The sequence below is a fragment of the Stegodyphus dumicola genome, chromosome 2 (genome assembly GCF_044657685.1).
Source record: "Stegodyphus dumicola isolate Sdum_Otavi_A_Nest chromosome 2, ASM4465768v1".
In the NCBI taxonomy this organism is placed as follows: domain Eukaryota; kingdom Metazoa; phylum Arthropoda; class Arachnida; order Araneae; family Eresidae; genus Stegodyphus; species Stegodyphus dumicola.
Window position 1 is genome coordinate 35,007,390 of NC_140769.1, and position 20,422 is coordinate 35,027,811.

General features: G+C 34.0%; 1 protein-coding gene across 2 annotated transcripts in view; it reads right to left on the reverse strand.

Annotated features, from left to right (window-relative positions):
• The window catches only part of LOC118187877 (voltage-gated inwardly rectifying potassium channel KCNH6-like), a 925,365-nt gene that overhangs the window by 423,639 nt on the left and 481,304 nt on the right, over positions 1–20,422 (reverse strand). For both annotated transcript variants that reach the window (XM_085810566.1, XM_085810565.1), the window contains exon 3: positions 2,212–2,358. In XM_085810566.1, the coding sequence (XP_085666692.1) occupies positions 2,212–2,358 (147 nt within the window). The remainder of the gene's footprint in view (positions 1–2,211; positions 2,359–20,422) is intronic.

The following is a 20,422-nucleotide window of genomic DNA, read 5'->3' on the forward strand; positions in this document are numbered from 1 at the left end:
GGGTAATGTCTCAAAAATAGCGAAATTTAGGTGAAATCAAAGTTTCGTACGCATGCGCAACAGCGTGTGAGTGGCAAAGCCATCTAGTACAAAGAATCTCCTTAGAGATTCTTTGTCTAGTAGATGGTAGTTCGTAAACAATCAGGGTGTCCGGGTTGTGTCTGTTGCATTTAATTTTATTTCGCCAAACTAGTGGTGTTTCCGAGCTGATAACTAACCCTAAATCTCTTTTTTAGGCCTGCTTTGTACTTGACCAATAGATGGCGCCACAAGAAGCCTAAATCTCCTTTCCGGACCAGCTTACCAGATAACCAATAGAAGGCAGCACACAAGCTTATCACTTTTCTCTCTAGCACTTAGGAGGTGCATAATCTTTCCCATCATAAATGGGTACGAACTATTTTAGGATCCCTCATTAGGGTACGATAACTGTGTATTGGGAAGGGCCCTCATTAGGGGCGTATACCAATCAGATAGGCATAGGAGGAGGTTTTCTCTCTAGCACTTAGGAGGTGCTGAATCTTTCCCATCATAAATGGGTACGAACTATTTTAGGATCCCTCATTAGGGTACGATAACTATGTATTGGGAAGGGCCCTCATTAGGGGCGTATACCAATCAGATAGGCATAGGATAGGGATTCGGAGGATACTAGTGGTGTTGCGATTTATAGAAATTTGACGAATTTTACAGATTGTGCACCAATAGAATTTACTGTTAAGCAGCTTGAGAGAATACAGGATTCAGAAGCAGGCGATATTTGTATAGTTGATGTAATTGTTAATGGACAGTCAAGATTTGTTCTAGCATCCGTATATATTCATCTAATTGTTAACGCAAGAGATTTGAAGCTGTTCTGGTTTAGTGTATTGATGAAATATTCTGAGACTACTTTGTTGATCTATGAGTTTATTGTAGATACAAATGTTTCTACTATTATGATGGGAGATTCCAAAGTAGACATCAAACGAAACGAAAAGGCATTTGACTTATTAAACATCTTTTTTATTCACACTGTGGTGCTAAGCAACTAACAGAGCACACTTGTAAATTCATTTATAGATTTAATATTTACTAAAATTATAATTGCAGACATCTTAAATTATGTATCTCATTTCTCATTTCAACGACCGATTTTACATAGGGTCATTTTGAATTAATAAATGTAATAAATAATTAAATAAAATAATATATATATTGATTTTATTTGTTTTATAACACCTTCACACTTCCGTTAGTAATCCTACGCATTAAACACCAACGGCTCTTGAAACTAAAAGAGAGAGAGCCTACTGTCAATTTTTAATTTTTTAAGGGAATTAATTTACTAAATATAAACATATAATATTCGGAACATAGTATAAAATGTTAGAATTCGCGAATTTTTATAAAATATTTTTTTTAACTTTAAATCTAGCAGAACTTAATTTTTTTGTCACTTAAAACATTTTCGTAATGGAAGTATAAGTTTCCGACCAACAGTTGTGAAATTAAAGCCGGGTAGATATTTTGTGGATAAGGTGTATATAAATAATATATATCAATATACTGCGCACTTGTTTATAAGCTATACTTGATTTATGTTTTTAACGTTAAAGCAAATAAATGTTTTATCAAATTGAGATATTTCTAGGACTGTATAATCCCAGGCACTAAACGCTAATTGTGAGATGTTATCCGTTACGAATTATCCATTTACCAAAGTTACGTTTTGAAGCTGAAAACGGTATTCATTTTCATTCATTCCAGTTTTACTAGATCCTTAACATAAAAAACTGCCATAAGTGCATAATACAATCTAAAATCATACCTAAATGATATGCAAAATTTGCCATAAAACTCCATTTAACATTAATTTAACGTTATGCATCAATTTCATTTGTTTGACAAACTCTGCAAGTTTAGCTTTCAGTAACAAAACCAGTCTGAAAAATATAACAGAATATTACACATATCTGGAAAGTAATATAAATATGTAGAATGCACACTACATCAACTACTTTTAGAGATGAATATTTGAAAAGGAAATATAATATATCGAAAATACATATAAATACATGAGAATTTCAATAACACTATTGACTTTTCTTCTTATGTATCCTAAGTTCCTCCAAACGCCTTTCTTCGGAAATGTCAGACCACGTTATACTATTATCAATATCCATTACCAAACAATGTCACTGCTGGAAAAGGAAGAGAACGATTACTTACGGATTCTGGCTGGAGTTGGTAGAGGTGATATCACAGCATCCCTGTAGGGAGCATTCGTGATGTCCTCGAAATTGACAATGAACATACATATCACTCCGTCTTCGTTGCTAATGGGGGCTGTCACCTGACTGCACAGGAACTTTGAGCCTAGATATTGATGGACATAAAAAGACACGTTATTGTCACAGAAAGGAGATTCGGTTTCAGCAATTATGAGACATTTTTTCTCTCTATTTATCACAGAAGTCAGTAATATCGTCCGTACATACACCTCTATTTATGTAACGGGAAAGACATTTACGTATATATGGATAACTGGATCAGTTTTGTATTGAAACATGGATTAAATAAAAAAAAAAACAGCAATTTCCTCTTATGTACCGAAAAAGTTTTCAATTTTGAAAGCGGTTTCCATTTGAAAACAGGTAAAGTTCAACCTTATATTGTTGCTGATCTTATAAACTAGCTCTAAATATGCGGATGATATCTCGCAATCATTCTTGGTTTTCAAGTCGCAAACGAATTTCTGAGCTACTTCGTCATTTGAATAACGAAATGTCATTTAAATAAAGGAAATGAAAAAATATGTCACTTAAATAAAGGAAATAAAAATAAAAATAAAAGAACTGAAAACTTTCAGATTTTATATTACGCCAAAAGGAGCGCTTTCTTTAACATTTTGTGTGTTACCTTCATTTATTAAATACCATGTTCTTCGCATTTAAACCATAAAATTCAATTCAACATCAATATCGCAAAATATTTAAAAAGAGTATCTCTTTAGAATTTCCGCTACACAGGCTGGAGATAAATGTTTTTTTCTTCGTACAGTGTGGTCCTTGTTCGCTTTGAAATTGTTGAGTTTCTTAATAAAAGACTTATGCTTTACAAAATATGAAATAACTAATAAAACAAAATCCCTTTTCCAAATTTGGGCTTTCAGACGCCCATATTCGGGCCATATCGTTATTCAAAATTCGATAGTCACAGTGCGAGAAGCATACATACATTTATGCAAATTCTTCATTATTTAATTTCTTTAAATATAATACAGGGCTCTAATATTTGGTGGCAAGAATTTAAAAAGTGATTCGTCGTTTGTTGTGAATCGACGCAAAATTTCAAAACGAAATTAATAGCCCTTCTGGGCAAATTGCTTCTTTGGACTAAAATGGGAGATACAGAAAGTAACGGAGAATATTATTAGGTTAAGTTCCGTAGTCGAAAAATATTAAGTTTGAAGGCGAAAAAAATCATCGAGACTGTAAACTTTTATGAAACATTGATCAAAGAGTAAAGAGAAATGAAATGCTATCAAAACAAATTGCGCAATAGCTTTCCATCTATTGATATTCCTAACATATAATTAATTTCGCCTCCCCCCCCAAAAAAAAAACGTAAAAAAAAGGGGTTGTCCTTTCCCTTCTCCGACAGGTCTCCAAGGTGTAAAGTAACGAGAAAGCGACGCTGAACAATAACTTACTCTCACGTCAGTCAGTGTCAGGATGCGGAATAAACCAACATCTTCATCCAACTTTTCTTTGCGCAAAGTTGTACGGAATTTTGTGAAGTCCTCTTTCGTAAATTTAAAGCCTCTCGAGCCTTATAAATGTAGGTGACCAATATATGAGAGTTGCTAAACGCAAACGTTTTATTTGATTTATTCCGGCATTTGAGCTTTTCATAGTCTAAATGTAAAATTTCTATCATAAGCTAACGCTAATTAATAACCGAATTCTGAGTACTTTTAAAGATCATACTAATAAATGTCTGCTTCAATCATAGTTATCATATAGCCATAATTCATATATCTTCAGCCATAGTTATAGCTTTAGTTGTGTTCTTTATAAACCATGTTTTGTTTGCGCCATTGTTTAACCTAGAAAACTGCAACAATGTATAAATTATTCAACAAAATTGAACACAAATGGAGCGCAAGAATGTTTTCAATGGGTTGCTTTGGTTGCATGATGTTTAATGGTTAACTCCCTTTTCCAAACTTGCTATTTTATCTTGCAAGAACTGGCTCAAGAGGCTCAAGTTGGCTGTTAAGTGTTCTGATTGTGCAAATCAAATTAAGTTGAGCTTATCCTACTTAAAACACCTCTAAAGAAGCTTTGTGAAGATTCATTGATTTCATTTCGTAGATTTGCTTCTCGGCAAAATTTGAAGTGTTGCCACTTAAGAGAAACAATAGCTCTATTGAGTATTGAATATGCTTTGAAAATGACTTTCGGTGACTAAAATATCTCAAATTTCAATAAAAGTATGTAATAGTAAATATTGGAACTTCGACAAAACCTTGTAGAATCATTAACTTATATTGAAACAGGATATGTGAAAAATAAGAAATGCCCTTGCCGGGGCTCGAACCTGAATTTATCGAATACGCACCAAGTATGCTACCGTTACACCAAGAAGGCATGCTAGAAGGACAGAGAAAGTACCTTATATACTCTCCCGTTTAGTCGCCAAATCCTGTTAGAACCTTTTAGTTCGGGTGCCACTGTAAAGTCATTAGTTTATTTTGAAGCGGGAGACACAAAACTTGAGCAATGCCCTCGCCGGGACTCGAACCTGAACCTCTCGAGTACTCACCTAGTGTGCTACCGTTACACTACGAAGGCATGCTGGAAGGAGGGAGAAGTTACATCAGATTCAATTAACATAGAGGAGCTAAAATGTTGAGGGCTAATTTTTTAAAAACAACCTGCGCGATTTTTACAAAACTTGGCAGTTTGGCATAATTTGAGTCGTAGAATCGAGTTATGGAAAGAGACCGGCATGTCGTTTCAGAAAGGGTCCGATTTGGGGTCAAAATATCTGTGTTTGAACGCTGCTGTATTTACATAAATGTAATATATATCCTGGGTCGCGCTTTCGAGACATGAAGAACTCAAGCTGAGTTTCGTCAATCGGCCCAGTGGAGCGGGAGATATAGAACTACCCCCGCCTTTTTTTTTCACAGTGTGCATTATATATGATTAAAAAACACAATTTTAACAACTTTGCATCTGCGGTTAGGATCTGTGACGGGCATCGTTTTTGGGAATCCGCAGTTTAGCAGGCTTGGCTCATGATAGAAACCGGTGAAGAAAAGGAACATTGACAGAAATTAATTCATTCCCACTTTTTTTAACTAACTTTCCTTTTCCTTTCCCATTTAAAAGCATATTAAGAATAAATCTTAACAATTATAGAGATAGAAATACATGATTTATTATAAAAGTATATGTATGCAGAGAACTGTGAAATCTGTTTCAAAGAGTCAATTTTAAAACCTGCCCTTGGGGAGGAATAAAAAGAATATCCCTCATTATTTGAAACAAAATTCGGTATTTCTATTAATTTTCATGTAAGCATCTTTAGCATGTTAAAAATTAAAGGGCAAAACCGAAAGCCAAATAATTTTGCACAGAACAATTCAAATGAGGAAAACATCTACCTTTTTACTTCCTGGTACGAAGTAAAAAGGAAGTATTGTAATCGCGAAAAGTTTCAGGCAGCATATTTCAATGAAAATATCCATTTCGACAGCTTTCGAATGCAATTAACGATGTTTTTTTCATAATATCTGTACGTAAGGACAGAATAAAAGACTCTTTTCCTCCAAAAAAATTATAAAACTGCTTTAAAATGAATTCTGAAGAGAGTTTTCCGTGGTGTCTGAACGAACGTATGTATGTACGTATCTCGCATAACTCAAAAACGGGTAGCCTCAGAACGTTGAAATTTTGTATATAGGACTACTATAACATGTAGATGTTCACCTCGTATTTTGGCTGCAATCGGCGGCGCCAAACGTATATAAATATATTTATATATATATCCACTCTATTACCCGGCTCAGTGATCTCAGTTTCTTTTACTCTTATATGTTTGTAAACTGTATATTTTTTGCTTTAAAAATGATTGAATTATGTTGTTCTTATCTTCCAGTTAAAATTTTTATGTCATTAGTAAATCTGTATGCAATAGGCTTAGAATTATCAACAATTTTAAAGTTGTTTAAGTGCCGCTATGCCTAATAATTTTTTTGATGGCGGCCATTGCTTGTTTACATTTGAAACAGCAGAGTGTGGATTTGTTGCCAATCTACAGAAACGTAGCTTCGCAACAAGAAAAATAACGCCTTCATTTATTATTGCGAATTAAATCATGCTTAATCCTTTCTCGAATTTTTTCGAGAAAAAGAGTGTTTAAGATATACTTCGTAATTTTTAATACAGATATTTTGAATTTTTATGTATTCTTGCCTTGTCGCGAAATGAGAACTGAATTAATTGAATGAGAAATACTCAATCGTCTGTGAAAAACTGTTCCTTTTTTGTTTTGTTTGCTTAATTTCTTTTAGACATCGTTCTAGCTTTATTATAGTACTTGAATAGAACATGTGGCAACGATTAGATAATTCTTTAAATGATATAAATTTTGTGCATTCTGAGTTATAATTTGAACGAAATATAATACTGTTAAGAGAACCTAGCGCCAGTGTGTCGCTATTTTAAACAAATAGAGTAAATTTTAAAGAATGCATTTATTCTGTTGTGGTTTATGCGCTGTCAGCGAAGTAGATTTAATTCAATCCAATAAGTGTAAAAGAAATGCAAGAAAAAATGCGTATAATTTAATATTCCGTACAAGGAAATCATCACAGTACAAGGAAGTACACATCAGATTTTTTCAATAAGTTTAGCCAATATAGTAACACACACTCAGTTCACTCAGAAACGGGTAACATCGCGCCCAAGGCATTAGCGTGCTTGATTTTTTCATAGATAAATCCTTACAACCTTTAGAAAGTTATGACGTAATCAATGTTTGTTTCTGATAGACTTCGCAGATTTGGGAAGTTTTCGTAACTGCTAGAATGGTTTGACGAAGTCAGAATCAATAATTAATAGAGTATTTGAAAAAAAAAAACCAAAAGGCTTAATCTGTTGAACAAACACGACTTGAGTAATTTCAGCATAAATTATATAACCACTTAATATTTTACAATTTTTAAATTAAGTTTCTTTTTTTTTTACACTTTCTAAATTTAAAGAAAATTTCTTCCATTTTTTTTTTTATTTTTACTCTTTCTAAATTCGAAACCATATAGTCGTTAAGTCTGAATTTACTTCTCCGGGAGTTTTTCCTCATTTCAGGCATGTTTTCAAATCTTATCGCATATATTTTAAAAAGTCATAAATAGAAGTAAACATTTTACAAAAAAAGCATGCTATCCGAATGGATATATTACACGTATTAATTAAGGAAATTTTCTCTTGACTAATATTTAATAACTTCCTGGTTTATAAATTTTGCTGAAAAGTATTATATAGTTAATTCGATATTTTGTTGGAGAACTTTCTTAATAATTAAAATAATATTATAAATTAGCTTCTGAAAAAGCTAAGAAATTCCGAAATTTTGTTATTTTATTTGCGAGATGCAGGTAATAAAAAAGGAGTTATTATATTTCCCAAGAACAATGACACAAAAATATTCCTTGCTCTTTTATTCGCTTCTCTTCTCGTTATAGCCCCTAATTTTTCCGCTCAAGGGCCATCGAGAGTTAGGAGGAAGGATTTAGGACCATAAGACCATCACTTTATGTCTCTGAACCAAGCGCGGAGAATGTGATTTCTAAAAAAGGATCCCAGAAAAAAAATGTAAACGTAATTATTCTGGTACATGCATCAAATAGATGTTTTAGAGAAAACTGGTTTGAGTCAAAAAGGAAGTCTTATTCATTTGCACGCTTTCAAGGCTTTTGCATGGTATCTGAGAAAACATTTAAATGCTTGAGCTTTACATTTTTCACTCAATTTCTGTTGCTTAGCAAGTTCAATAGAGATACAATTTTAAACCGTGCGTAATTAAATAAATTAATCACAGAAAACTTTAAAATTTGAAATATAATTAAAGCAATGTATTTTCTTTTGTATATTTTGCACTTTAAAATATTCGAATAGATTAGATTTTGCATTACAACCTAAGAGGCGTTTTTTTAAAGTTTTGTGGGTTACCTTTATTTATTAAATATCATGTTCTTCGCATTTAAACCATAAAATTCAGTTAATAATTAAATAATGTTAAAATGAACATGTCTTTAGAATTTCCTATACACAGTCTCGCGCGCTGGAGATAATTTTTATTTTTTTAGTACAGTGTTGCCATTGCTCGCTTTGAAATCGTTGAGTTTGTTAATCAAAAATTCGTTAAAGTTTTACAAGATATGAAAGAAATAATACAACAAATTCCAAATTCGGGCTTCTAATTTCCCATATTCGGGAGGAAACGTACGTTATTCAAAATTGGATGGTTGTAGGTCCCAGTGCGAGAAACATGCATACATTCATACAGATTCTTCATAATTTCATTTCTTTAAATATAATATTTTGTAACAACAGTTTGAAAATTGAAGAGTTGAAAATTAAAGGAAAATGCGAAACGAAATTAATAACCCTTCTGGGTTAACGCCCTTTAGGCTAGTTATATAATAAAATTACTCTTTCGTATTTACAAACTATTTGTATATTCACTTATATGCCATTTGCTTATAAGTTTTATTTTCATAAAACATCCTTTTTTATGTATTATTATTTCTAATTAGATTTATCTAACATTTTCTTCTGTAAAGAGCATTATTTATATAATTATGTTTAGGAGGTATTTTTCGCAACCTTTATAATTCCTCGATAAGGCTTATAGTCGAATCGATAGAATACATGTAATACTTGCTCATATGCTAGAGATATGAGTGAGATAATTTAAGAACTTAGCTTTTTTTAGATATTAGGAGCGGAGATCGAGAAAAAATAGTCAACGTTTATTTTGAACTGAAGTTAAAATTTATTAAACATTAGTTTGGTTCGATTTTTGAATAAAATTTTATCTATGTCAAGTAGCTTTTTGCTTAGTTTAAAATTTTTTGTCGGCATATTTCTCTTCCATTTTCAAATGCAAATTTTTGAGAAGTAGGGTTATTATTTATGCACTAGCGTTCAAAATTCCAGAGACAGATAGATAGCCGTCGCAAGTTTGCCGTAATCAATCGAATCAAACCAAACGAGTTCGAAATTAAGATAATAAACATGTTTTTTCAAATATCTCAAAATCTATGAGAGAGAATTCGAAAATTAATCAGGAAAGAGCAATGAAACATAGATACAAATTACTATAAAACAGTTCTCTTTCTATTTACCTATGTATATTGTTACGAATTTTGTATATACGCTGCTGGCCACCCAAATTGCAACACCAAGAAAGACAAGAGATATTACAACAAAATTTATTTAGTATATAACATGTTGACCAAGTATCAAATGATTAAATTTATAGACTTCTGTGAAGTGTGGTTCCTTCTAGAATCAGTAGCCGCCGTTGTTGGAGATCACCGCTGCCACGCGCCTCGTCATTGATTCAAAGAGACTTTGGATGTGTTCTTGGGGTACAGCAGACCAAACAGCTTCCACACGTTGCCACAGCTGCTCTGGTGTGGCGGCTTGGGATGAAATCTGGGTCAATTGTTCAGCAACCATGGACCACATGTTTTCTATCGGCGAAAGATCCGGAGAGCGAGCCAGCCAAGGAAACAATTCAATCTGGTGATTGACGAAGAACCCTTGGACAATGCGTGCCACGTGTGGTCGTGCATTATCCTGTTGAAATATAGCTGTGGGCAAGCCCTGAAGGTAAGGAAGGACAACTGGCTCCAACACCTCAAAGATGTATCGTTGACTGTTTAAAGCACCGATAATTCGTACTAGAGGAGTGCGAGAGTGATATCCAATACCGCCCCATACCATAATACCCGGTGCAGAACCAGTGTGGCGGTGCATAACGCAGCTGTTCAGCATCATCTCTCCAAGGTGTCTTCAGACTTGAATTTGACAATCGTGGTGTTGCAGACTCGTCAGTAAAGACAATTTCATTCCATTCTGCCGTCCATATTCTTCTTTCATCGCACCAGTGGCGGCTGAGACGTCTGTGGTTCTGCGTCAAGGGTAGACGAAGCAATGGACGTCTTGCGGACAGACCACTCTGCCGTAAACGGCGTCGAATGGTACGCGCAGACACTGGATGATGCGTTACAGACAATGTGCTGTGCTATGGTTCTTTATGTGACTGAGAGATCCGTCACTGCCTTGCGCACAATGTTCCTGTCATCACGTGAAGTGGTACACTGAGGTGGATGCGATCGAACACGTCGGACCGTCGTACTCTCCTGCATCCAACGGTCACATATCCGCATTACAGTTGTTTGGTTTCGTCCAACACGACTACCGATTTCCCTAAAAGATAATCCACACTCTCGGTAGGCCACCATTTCCTCTGTCGAACTCGGATACTTGATCAAACGATGATCGCTGTTTACTACGAGGCATAATTGATCTTTTTTTTTTTTTTTTTTTTTTTTTTTAAACACAAGAAAACACAATTGCCGAACTTGAAATCGTCAGAACCTCCAAGCCTTAAATAGAGCTTTGAAGTGGCTCCACAGGCGCGCGTGATGTGCGTCTGCCTTGAAATTCTAATCATTTGCATATCTTACGTCCGCTAATGCATGTTGTAAATTTCATGTTATTTGCATGCGTCCTTCGGGTATTGCATTTACGGTGGCCAGCAGTATATGTAAATAATTGTAGTGAAATTAATTATTAAATTTAATGAAACTGTGGTATCTTTTGTATAATAGAACATGCAAATTTGAAGAGGCAAAGCTTCGCAGAAAAATTAAGAATACAGTGGCAAATCTATTTAACAATGAGTAAATGGCTGTCTCGTCAAATTGGCGAGATATCGCCTGCCTGAAGATGGTTTTGGTGGCTAATTTTGTCTCCATGTTTGGCGAGAAATCGACAAAATTGGCGACATTTTTGGTCCGGTCGATGTATATGTAACTGGTATTGCGATTGAATAAATCTAATTAATCTATGTATGTAACAGACACAGTATCCGGCGATCATATACCTTCCAGCAATTTCGAGAAGGGAAAAGTACTAGAGATTTCTTAGCGGTCGGGGGGAAAACTATATAAGATGGGGGAGGGCATCCGATTCTGAGCTGTTATTTCAGACCTGAATTCGGAATATTGAGATAACTGTGAGAGCTTCGTTTTTTAGATGCGCTTTGCATTGCGTTGTGTTTAACGGTCTAGTAATTTGAAGTGTAACTACTGATTATGGTCTGTGATATTAAGAAGAGCTATCCGAGTATTTTTTGTGAAAAGTTCGAGAACTGTAAAGTGTTTCTTTTGGTAAAATAAATTTCATCAAGCTGTCGAGGTTTGAATCCCGCGAACGGGCTGGCTGCATGGGCGTTTTCGTGGTTTTCCCCATGTGTAACGTGTATACGAGCCAGTTTCCCTTAGAAAGTCCTCCACGAAAGGCATCCCTTCCCTTAGGCAGATAGCCCTAGTGCGCTTTGCCATAATTAAATACACCACCACCATCAAGCTGTCATTGGTTCTGTGTTCATTCAATCTATTACAAACCCGTACGCACACAAATATGATCAAGGGATAAAAATTAAATCAAAAGTAGGTGGCCAACAACCTGACAGGAACAGTACTAAACAAAACTGAAACAAAAGCATTAAATTAATATATATATATATATATATTTAATAGCGGGTACTAGCCTATAACGGCATTGGCCACTACTAAGGCAAGAAGTGGTGACCATTTTATTGTGGAGGCACCTAACAGGTGACCACCGGTACCTTCTATGAAGGGACAGACAATTTTACATCCATGCCTTCTCCAGGATTCAAACCCGGGCGCTTCGTTATCGCAGTCAGTCTTCCCTAACCACTACACCATATGGATCACCATACATCCGATAAAATAATATAGGAAAAATAATATGATAAAATAAATGGTTAAACATTCTTCGGTCTTTTTAAGGAGCAGCCGAAAATTTTTCCGCAGAACCACGTTTCTGAAATATACTTGGATGATTATATAGCAAATGGAAACTAAACACAAATTATATATATATAAAATGCAGACTAAACACAAATTAAAATTTATTTAAACTAAAAAAAAGGTAATTCAAAATGTAACGTAATCAATTTTCAACATTAAATTAAATAAAATTAAAATATAACGTTGTTGAATAAAGTAAAAATTTGTAGAAAGATTTATTTAATTAATCATAAGCATTTAATCTGCTCTGAAACAAATAATAGAGTATGAAAAGTAAACAACATCAAATTAGAACACTCCAAACAAAAAACAGAGAAAGAAAGGGGCTAATTAAAATAATTTAGTAAATTAATAGTAAATTTAATATTCAGCTAATAAATACTAACCTAAGAAACGACAAAATTGCTAAAGTATTATTGCCAAACAAAAGTAATTAAACTTTAAAGTCAAAATTTAACAAAACGAAATTAAATAATTTAAGAAGGTAATTCACCTAAAATAAGAGCATAAACAAAACTTTTATTATAACTTGTACATAAAACAGACTTCCAAAACTGAAGAAATAGAGAAAAAGTGAACAAAGAAAAATGAAGAAAAGTGTGTAAAGTGAAACGAATGGCAATTAGCCCAATATTTTGGAAAAATTACATTTTATTTGACTATCATCATGGATTTTTAATCAATTTCGCATTATACTGCGCAACTTTAATAACTTTAATTTTGAAATTTCTTAACTTTTTTTATATATAGTTTTGTTTATATACACACGTACATACCATTCAGCAGTGAAACCTTTCGCTTACAATCACGGGTAAGACTCAATGAGAGCAGGTATAGTATTTAAAACTGACGTATCTAGATGATGCCTAAAATGAGACGAAGAGATATTGTCATCTCTAACCGACTCTCAGATGATATATTTTCTTATGGTGTGTTTCTTATGTAATATATGTGCGTGTGTATTAATTTTTAAACCACTTAAACATTGATGATTTTAGCACACATTAAACACAGTTTTTTTCCTTTCTTCCGACAGAAAATTTTATGCTTTTCTTCACAATTTTTCACTTATCAGAAGTATGTGTAATTCATAGCCTTAATTTAAAGAGCATAATTATTTTCCAATTAAGATTCAATTAAAGCTGATTAATTGTTTATTTGCATGCGGAAATCTCTGCGATATTTCATTCAAATTACCCAGACTTTCATTTAATTTTGGATATTTTACTTTATTTGTGACAACGCACGAATAAAAATGCGAATAAAAAAGCTGCATCATTTGCATATTTGGAAACTAAAATAAAAAGCGTGGAAACAAAAACAAAAAGAAACAAACTAAATTCCTGACTTTTTCTCATGACTCAGGGTTTGCAAGAATAATTAGCATTCATTAACACCATATTTCAAACACATCAGTAGTAAAAACAACTGTATATCCCCCTTTTTTCCCCACCACTGATTTCCGAGTGGAAGAAGGATGGTGTATTTGGTGTATTTAATTATGGCAAAGCATACGAGGGCTATCTGCCTAAGGGATGGGATGCCTTCGGAGGACTTTCTAAGGGAAACTGGTTCGTATACACGTTATCACATAGGGAAAACCACGAAAACGCCCATGCAGCCAGCCCGTTCGCGGAATTCGAACCTCTGACTGAACTACCAGTTTTCAGCGGCTTTACAGCTCACCCGCTGGTCGGAGTGGAAGAAGGAATCGCACCATATTGCCATATATTTGTGTACTTTGTAATCTTAGTTTCTTATAGTATATAAGTTAATATACGTATTTAAACATGAAACACGAAGTAAGCGAACAGTGAAAAACCGTATTTGTACGATAAAAGGGTGTATTATCATTTAATAGGAACTTATTTACTGAGATGTTGGCAATAGGTTTAGCTTAAAGCTATTAAAATGGTTTTTAGGTTACAAACGCTATAAAATAATGAATGTTAACTATGCATGCATAATTATATATGTACCAAAAATTATTTGTCACAGAGGTTTGAGTAATTTGATTCGAAAAAGTTAATGTTTTAATATACACTGAGAAGATATGATTACTAATAAAATAAATAATATCTCATCATATTTCAGATTTGGGATTTTTATTTTGCACAATAAAATGATTTATAACTATAATTTTCATTGCATTGAGGTTTGGTATGTTTCCGGTTAGTAGTAACGATTTATGTGGATTCCTTGTAGGAATGCTTCAAATTGAAGTACAATAATGTAAAATATACAATATAATTTCCGAACTTTTCAATAAAGAATTTAAACTACAGTTCGTATATTGTTACGTACGTATACGTACACATTTTATACCATATTATGGAAAAAACATATTATATACTGTAAATCTAGGACAGTTCGTCGGAGAAATCAAAATAAACTGCAGTTTCCTCATTGTTAATCAACATTTCTTTTAGTATTATGAGCGGTATTTTTGCTGAACACTGGTAAATCTACGGGGTTTCAAATTATTGAGAAAGGGCTGGATGTAGAGGTGTTTTCGTAATTTTCCCCAAGTGTGACGTGGATATGAGCCATCTGTGCACTAAAACAATTAACACAAACCACAGTTCCTATATTGCTACATACACACACTGGCCAACGAAATAGAAACCTTTCAGATTTTCATTTAAATGCGTGCTAGGAATGAAGTAAGCAAATTTTTATGACTGAAATTACATGTCGTTAGAATGCAAGTATAAGTAAGGTCTAAGAGTGCTTTTCACGATGGATGAAGTAAAATGGGAGAAACGGCAGATCTTTCACCATTTGAAAAAGGGCTTATTGTTGGTGCCTGTTTAGCAGGGACCTCAATTTCGAAGACAACAAATTTCACTTTGTTCTCAAAAGCAGCTACATCAAAAGTTTTCAAAAGTTGGAATCAGAACCTACAGTTCTTCCCTAGAAGACGTAACTGCAGTTCGAGCACAGTTTTCCAAGAAAGTGATCGGTGGTGTCTCCGACGAATTGGTACCGCAGAACAAGGACTCTATAACAAATTTCAGCTCGAACCATTCGCATAGAATAGGAATGCATAGTCGGGTGCCTGTGAGAAAATCACTCATTTCGACTCTACATGCAAGAATTCGTTTGCAGTGATGTCGGGAAAGAAGACACTGCACATCTGAGATTTGGAAACGGGTAATGTGGTCGTATGAATCACCCTACACCTTATCTTGCACTGATGGAGGACGTCGAATATGACGTGAACCTCATGAAGTCATGAATCCAACTTGTCTTACTGTGCAAGAGTCTGGTGGGAGTGCCATATTCTGCTGGCATGGGAGTGGTTCCCTGGTATTTCTCGAGGGTAAACAAACAGCCATGAAATACCTAGATATACTGGCAGATCAAGTGCACCTTGTAATGTTGTATTTTACCCCATTAGAAACGGATACTTCTTGGACGATAATGCAACTATACATCGCGCCAGAAGTGCTCAAAATTAGTTCGCTGAACATTAGTCTGACTTCCTACACCTTCTCTGGCAACCGCATAGCCTTGATCTGAACCCCATAGAAAATGTTGGTGATATGGTTGAAAGACTCATTTGACAGAACTCTCCTATTCCATTTAATTTACAAGATCTAAAAAGCTGCATAGCCTATGAATGGTATTCTCTGGACGTAAATGCACTCCAGAAGCATGTAAACTCAATGCCCAAACGAATCAGAGCAATAACTACTCTGATTCGTACAAAAGGTGGTCCAATAAAATATTGATCTTGGGTTTCTAATTCATTGGCCATTGTGTGTAATATTTCGTCTCCTTAAAATGTTGGAAATGCTATCAAGAAAATACAGCTTCCACATCTTAATGCTGTTTTCTTGAATTTTCACAGTTCAATTGGATTCCAAGATTCATTATTGTATTCTAGCATTCCCTACTCCCTCAAACATATGTATACGACTATCTTAATTGTGTGTTCAAAAATGTATTCCATATCATTATTCAAAGAATATTCTACTGCATAAAAATTGTAGTCCCAAAATCTTCACTGTCCACCCAGCTTTGCGGAGATCACTGAGAATCTTGGTTTGCCAATTTAACTATGTTAGCTCTCATTTTCGACACCAGCATAAGTTCTTGATGTAATGTTCTTAATCTAATTAAGAATCAAACATACAGACGAATACTTTCCATTGTAGAAGCAAAGCCACCACTCCTGACGTTGTTTTCAGTTCTACAGAAAGTAGATACGAAGATGTTTCAAACATATGTCCAAAGGAGTAGCCATGGTCATTTCAATACAGCAAAGAATGTGAGTGCTATGTGAGGGAGGAATGACTTCGTGGAGTACTATTTAAGGGAAACTCGCTTCTATACACATTACTTAAGAAAACAAACCTACAAAACCAACCGTGCAACCAGTTCGTTCACTAGAAATGAATCCACTAACCACTGTGTTGGGTTGAGTCAAAAGTGAGTTGGTTTCCATAGCAATCATTTCCATCTTGACTCAAAGTATTGCCAATACTTATTTACTCAAGTACAAGAAATTTAATAATGTGTTCACATTTATTGTGTAATCAAATGTAATAGGGAAATATTTCTGAATTTATTAATGATATAAAAATTGCCCTACAATAAGTGCATCTAATGTCACTTTTAAATATAAAATTTGACTGCACCATTACTCCTCTAAACATTCCCGTTATTTGCTGTAAATGATTATGAGTGAAAATAACTCAGGTATCGACGAAGATTTCGTATTTCTTGGTGAAACCTATCAGGCGAGAGCGGAAGCTGAATTTTGCGTATTTGTGGAGGAAAGAACTCTTTACGATCATTACAGAAGGCCAAAGTATTTCTTTTTCTCTTTTCGTTCTCTTTTTGGAAGTTTCAACTTTCGACTTGCCATTTTCTTTATTATATTACTTTTGGGAAAGTGATGCTTCAATTTTATCTCTTGCTGCGAAACAAATCAATATTTCGTCCCAGAGGTGTGAAACGTTTCGAATGCGTTTTATAACTGTTATTTTGCAGATACAGAAGAAGATTTTGTTTGAGATGGTCATGCACTAGATTCCGAATTTGTTTTCAATGTAAAAAACATTCACCATGAATTAAAACATAGTTATCAAGGAACAAAAGTGAATAACTTATTATTTTTAGAAATCTTATTTTAAAGCAAGGGAAATTTTGAATATCATGAATGAATATTTAGAAAAGTTAGCTTTCCTTAAAACTCTAAATCCCTAGGTTAATTAATTTAAATACCCTGTTTTAGAAAAATTGCATACTAATTTCCCGATACATTAATTTTTAGGAATTCATTAAGTTCGTTAACATTAGGGGGAAAATTTTTAGTTCTGTCATATAATCTAGATAAAGAAAGTGCTGCCCAACGCGATAGAGGTTAGCGACGCTGGCCGAGTTCGAATCTCGGAGAAGGCATGGATGTTTGCAAATGTATAAGCGTCTGTGCGGCATGAGGGTACTTTAAATACGCGACAGGCCGAAAGTCCTCTCGAGAGGTTAGTAGTGGGGAAAAGGGGAGAGACACACGGACCCAAGCCCTCAAAGTGATCTTCATCAAAATTGAGTGTGGAACCAATCAAAGCCGTTCTGTCACCTATATGTTGCTCAAAGCTCTTGCCAACGACAAGCGCCATCTTGCTCTTCTTGCCACAATAGCACAACAGATAAAGTATGTTACTCAACCCAATCAGTAAAATTTACCAATACTATTACTTCTGTAGAAGAAAAAAATAAGTGAATTTTAATTTTCATAAAATGTAGATCATAATTTTCTGATTTAAAGAGAATTAACTTTCTTTGAACTAAACTAATAATTTGATGAGACAATTAAAAATAGCTTAAGTTCATGAATATATTTTTCTATATTACATAAATTAGAAGTAAAAAATTAATTGTTATAGAGTTCTGCAAAGATCACATCATGCGAGCATCACCTCGAACAAGTGAAATTCAAGGACAGATGTTTTAGAAAAATCCCTTTAAGTAATTTGTTAGAACTAACCTCAGAATGGCTACCAAGGCTACGTAAGAAACCCACTTCCTTATAGATTAACACTCTCTACTATGACTTCATTACTGTGCACTACACATTTTGGATTTAAATACCTTTAACTGACACTTTTATTTCGGGGATTTAAGTACACGAATTTAACTAAGTTAGAGCTCGCTTAATTTAATTGTATCGATATATGGGAGGATTACATGTTACGCAAATATTTCACTTTCCTCCCAATGTAGGTTAATTAGATCCTTTATCATACAAACCACACATAAACATAGGAACATTTACGCGATGTAATGCAATCCAATGCATTGTTAACCCATTTCTGTATTCTATGTGATGATACCGACCTTAAAAATGCTTTTAGATTCAGTTCTTTACTTAACAAAAATTAAGTTACTCTGGTTTTTGTCAGCTATTGATTGACTCTGATATAAGAAAGTTCTGGTGCATTTTTCGATATAGTAGGTTTCTTAAACTCTCATAGTTATTCAACAATTCGGCCTTCTTTTCTTACTTTATTAGTAGCAACATTAAATGCTATTGAAACTCGAAATGAATGAACAGTCCAGCAATTTTCGTAAGCAATTCGTAATTCATTAATAAAAGATTAATTACCAAATTAACAAATTTATAAAGTTTTATTACATAAGTTAATTAATTTATTGATTGCGAATTAATTAATTAGCGCACATAACGAATTATTTGGAAAGAAATAAATTAATTTATTAAGAATTCATTAATTAGTTGCAATAATAAATTCTGAAAAATCATGTCATTAGCTTAATTATGCCCAAAATTATTGGTACCTTGGTTATAAGTTTTCATTGCATGTATAAAGCATTGGCCTGTGCCTTGGAAATGAAAACTCTGATAGGTAAACTTAATGCGTGAAACCGAAATATTTTTTTTTCTAAATCCTAATTTTTTGCATATGATACATGTGTAGATGAAAAAAAGGTACGGCATAATTCTAATTTTAATCTGCAATAATCCCTAAACTCTCCAGTTTAAACTTGAGTATTTCTCCTTTCCATTCTAAACATAGAAACTCCTCATGTAAACTTGCTCTAAACTGTGTTATTTCAAAATTAATCGTTGTCATGCCATTTTTATACAACGCATTTAGCCAACGCTTCAGTAAATTATAATTTCAGAAACTCAATTCAAACATTAATTACCGCTTCAGCCAATAATAATTTCAGAAATTTAAATTACCCATCACGATCATCATCATAGGTAGCCAGATAGCCAATTGCGAGTCAATGCTTTCCTTTGAAGATTTGTTCACGATGACTTTTTAGTTATCTTCGATGTCCAGTTCCTTTCATTTGTTGCTAGAATATTCGACTCCAGTGAATCAGTTCATCCCAACCATGGTCTTCCCAGCTTTCGGGTTTTAGTCGGTTTAAAAAGTAGTACTTTTTAAATAATATTGCCCTTTCGCATTTGAATTGCATGAGCCATTTAATTCATTTTGTTAATTTTTATATAAACATAGTAAATTGACTATTAATCTTCTAAAGCTCAAAATTGTGTCTCCTTTTCCAATTATTACCTTTTCTTGTACCACTAAAATGCTCCGTAGAATTTTTCTTTCAGAATTTCCAATACGATTTTTCTCTAGTCTTATTATTGTCAAAGTCTGAGGCGTGTATTGTCTTTTTAGGTACGATTAATTGTAAAGGCAATTTATAGTTTCTTATGGATTTATACTTTGAATTAGAATAATTACTTTCTAACTCGTTATATACATTTGTAAAACAAATAATAATTATATTACTGACTTAAAGTTTAAATAATAAGAATGAAAATCTAAGGTACGTTTGTATGGAAGAAAAGAACATAAGTGAACAGGAACTAGAAAGAATGATTTTAAACATTTCTCCTATTTGGAGCTGTCGAATGGATGGTTCACGTCTAATGAGTACAGAAACGTTGAGAACAATGAGTAGCTTCTCTTTTATGGTAAAAAAAATATTGTCTTTGCCGCAGGAAACTGACCATGACCTGAGACTCATTACCAGTTTTGGACATGAGGACGATAAATAACCCTCCGTTTCGATTAAGAGAGAGGACTGAGTGGATGGACAGAAAAAGACATATAGTTGTGGAGAAAGTGAAAAGTTGGGGTAAGGATCCCAAATATACCCATTTCGACGAGAAGGTAGGAGGTAGTGGACGGACAGAAAAAAGGCCGTGTAGTGGTGGACGGAGGAAGCCAAAAAGAGTGGTTGAACCTCTTTCGAAAATCCTCGTTTAGTAAAGCGGACTACAATAACAGTGGACTAGGAAGAAGC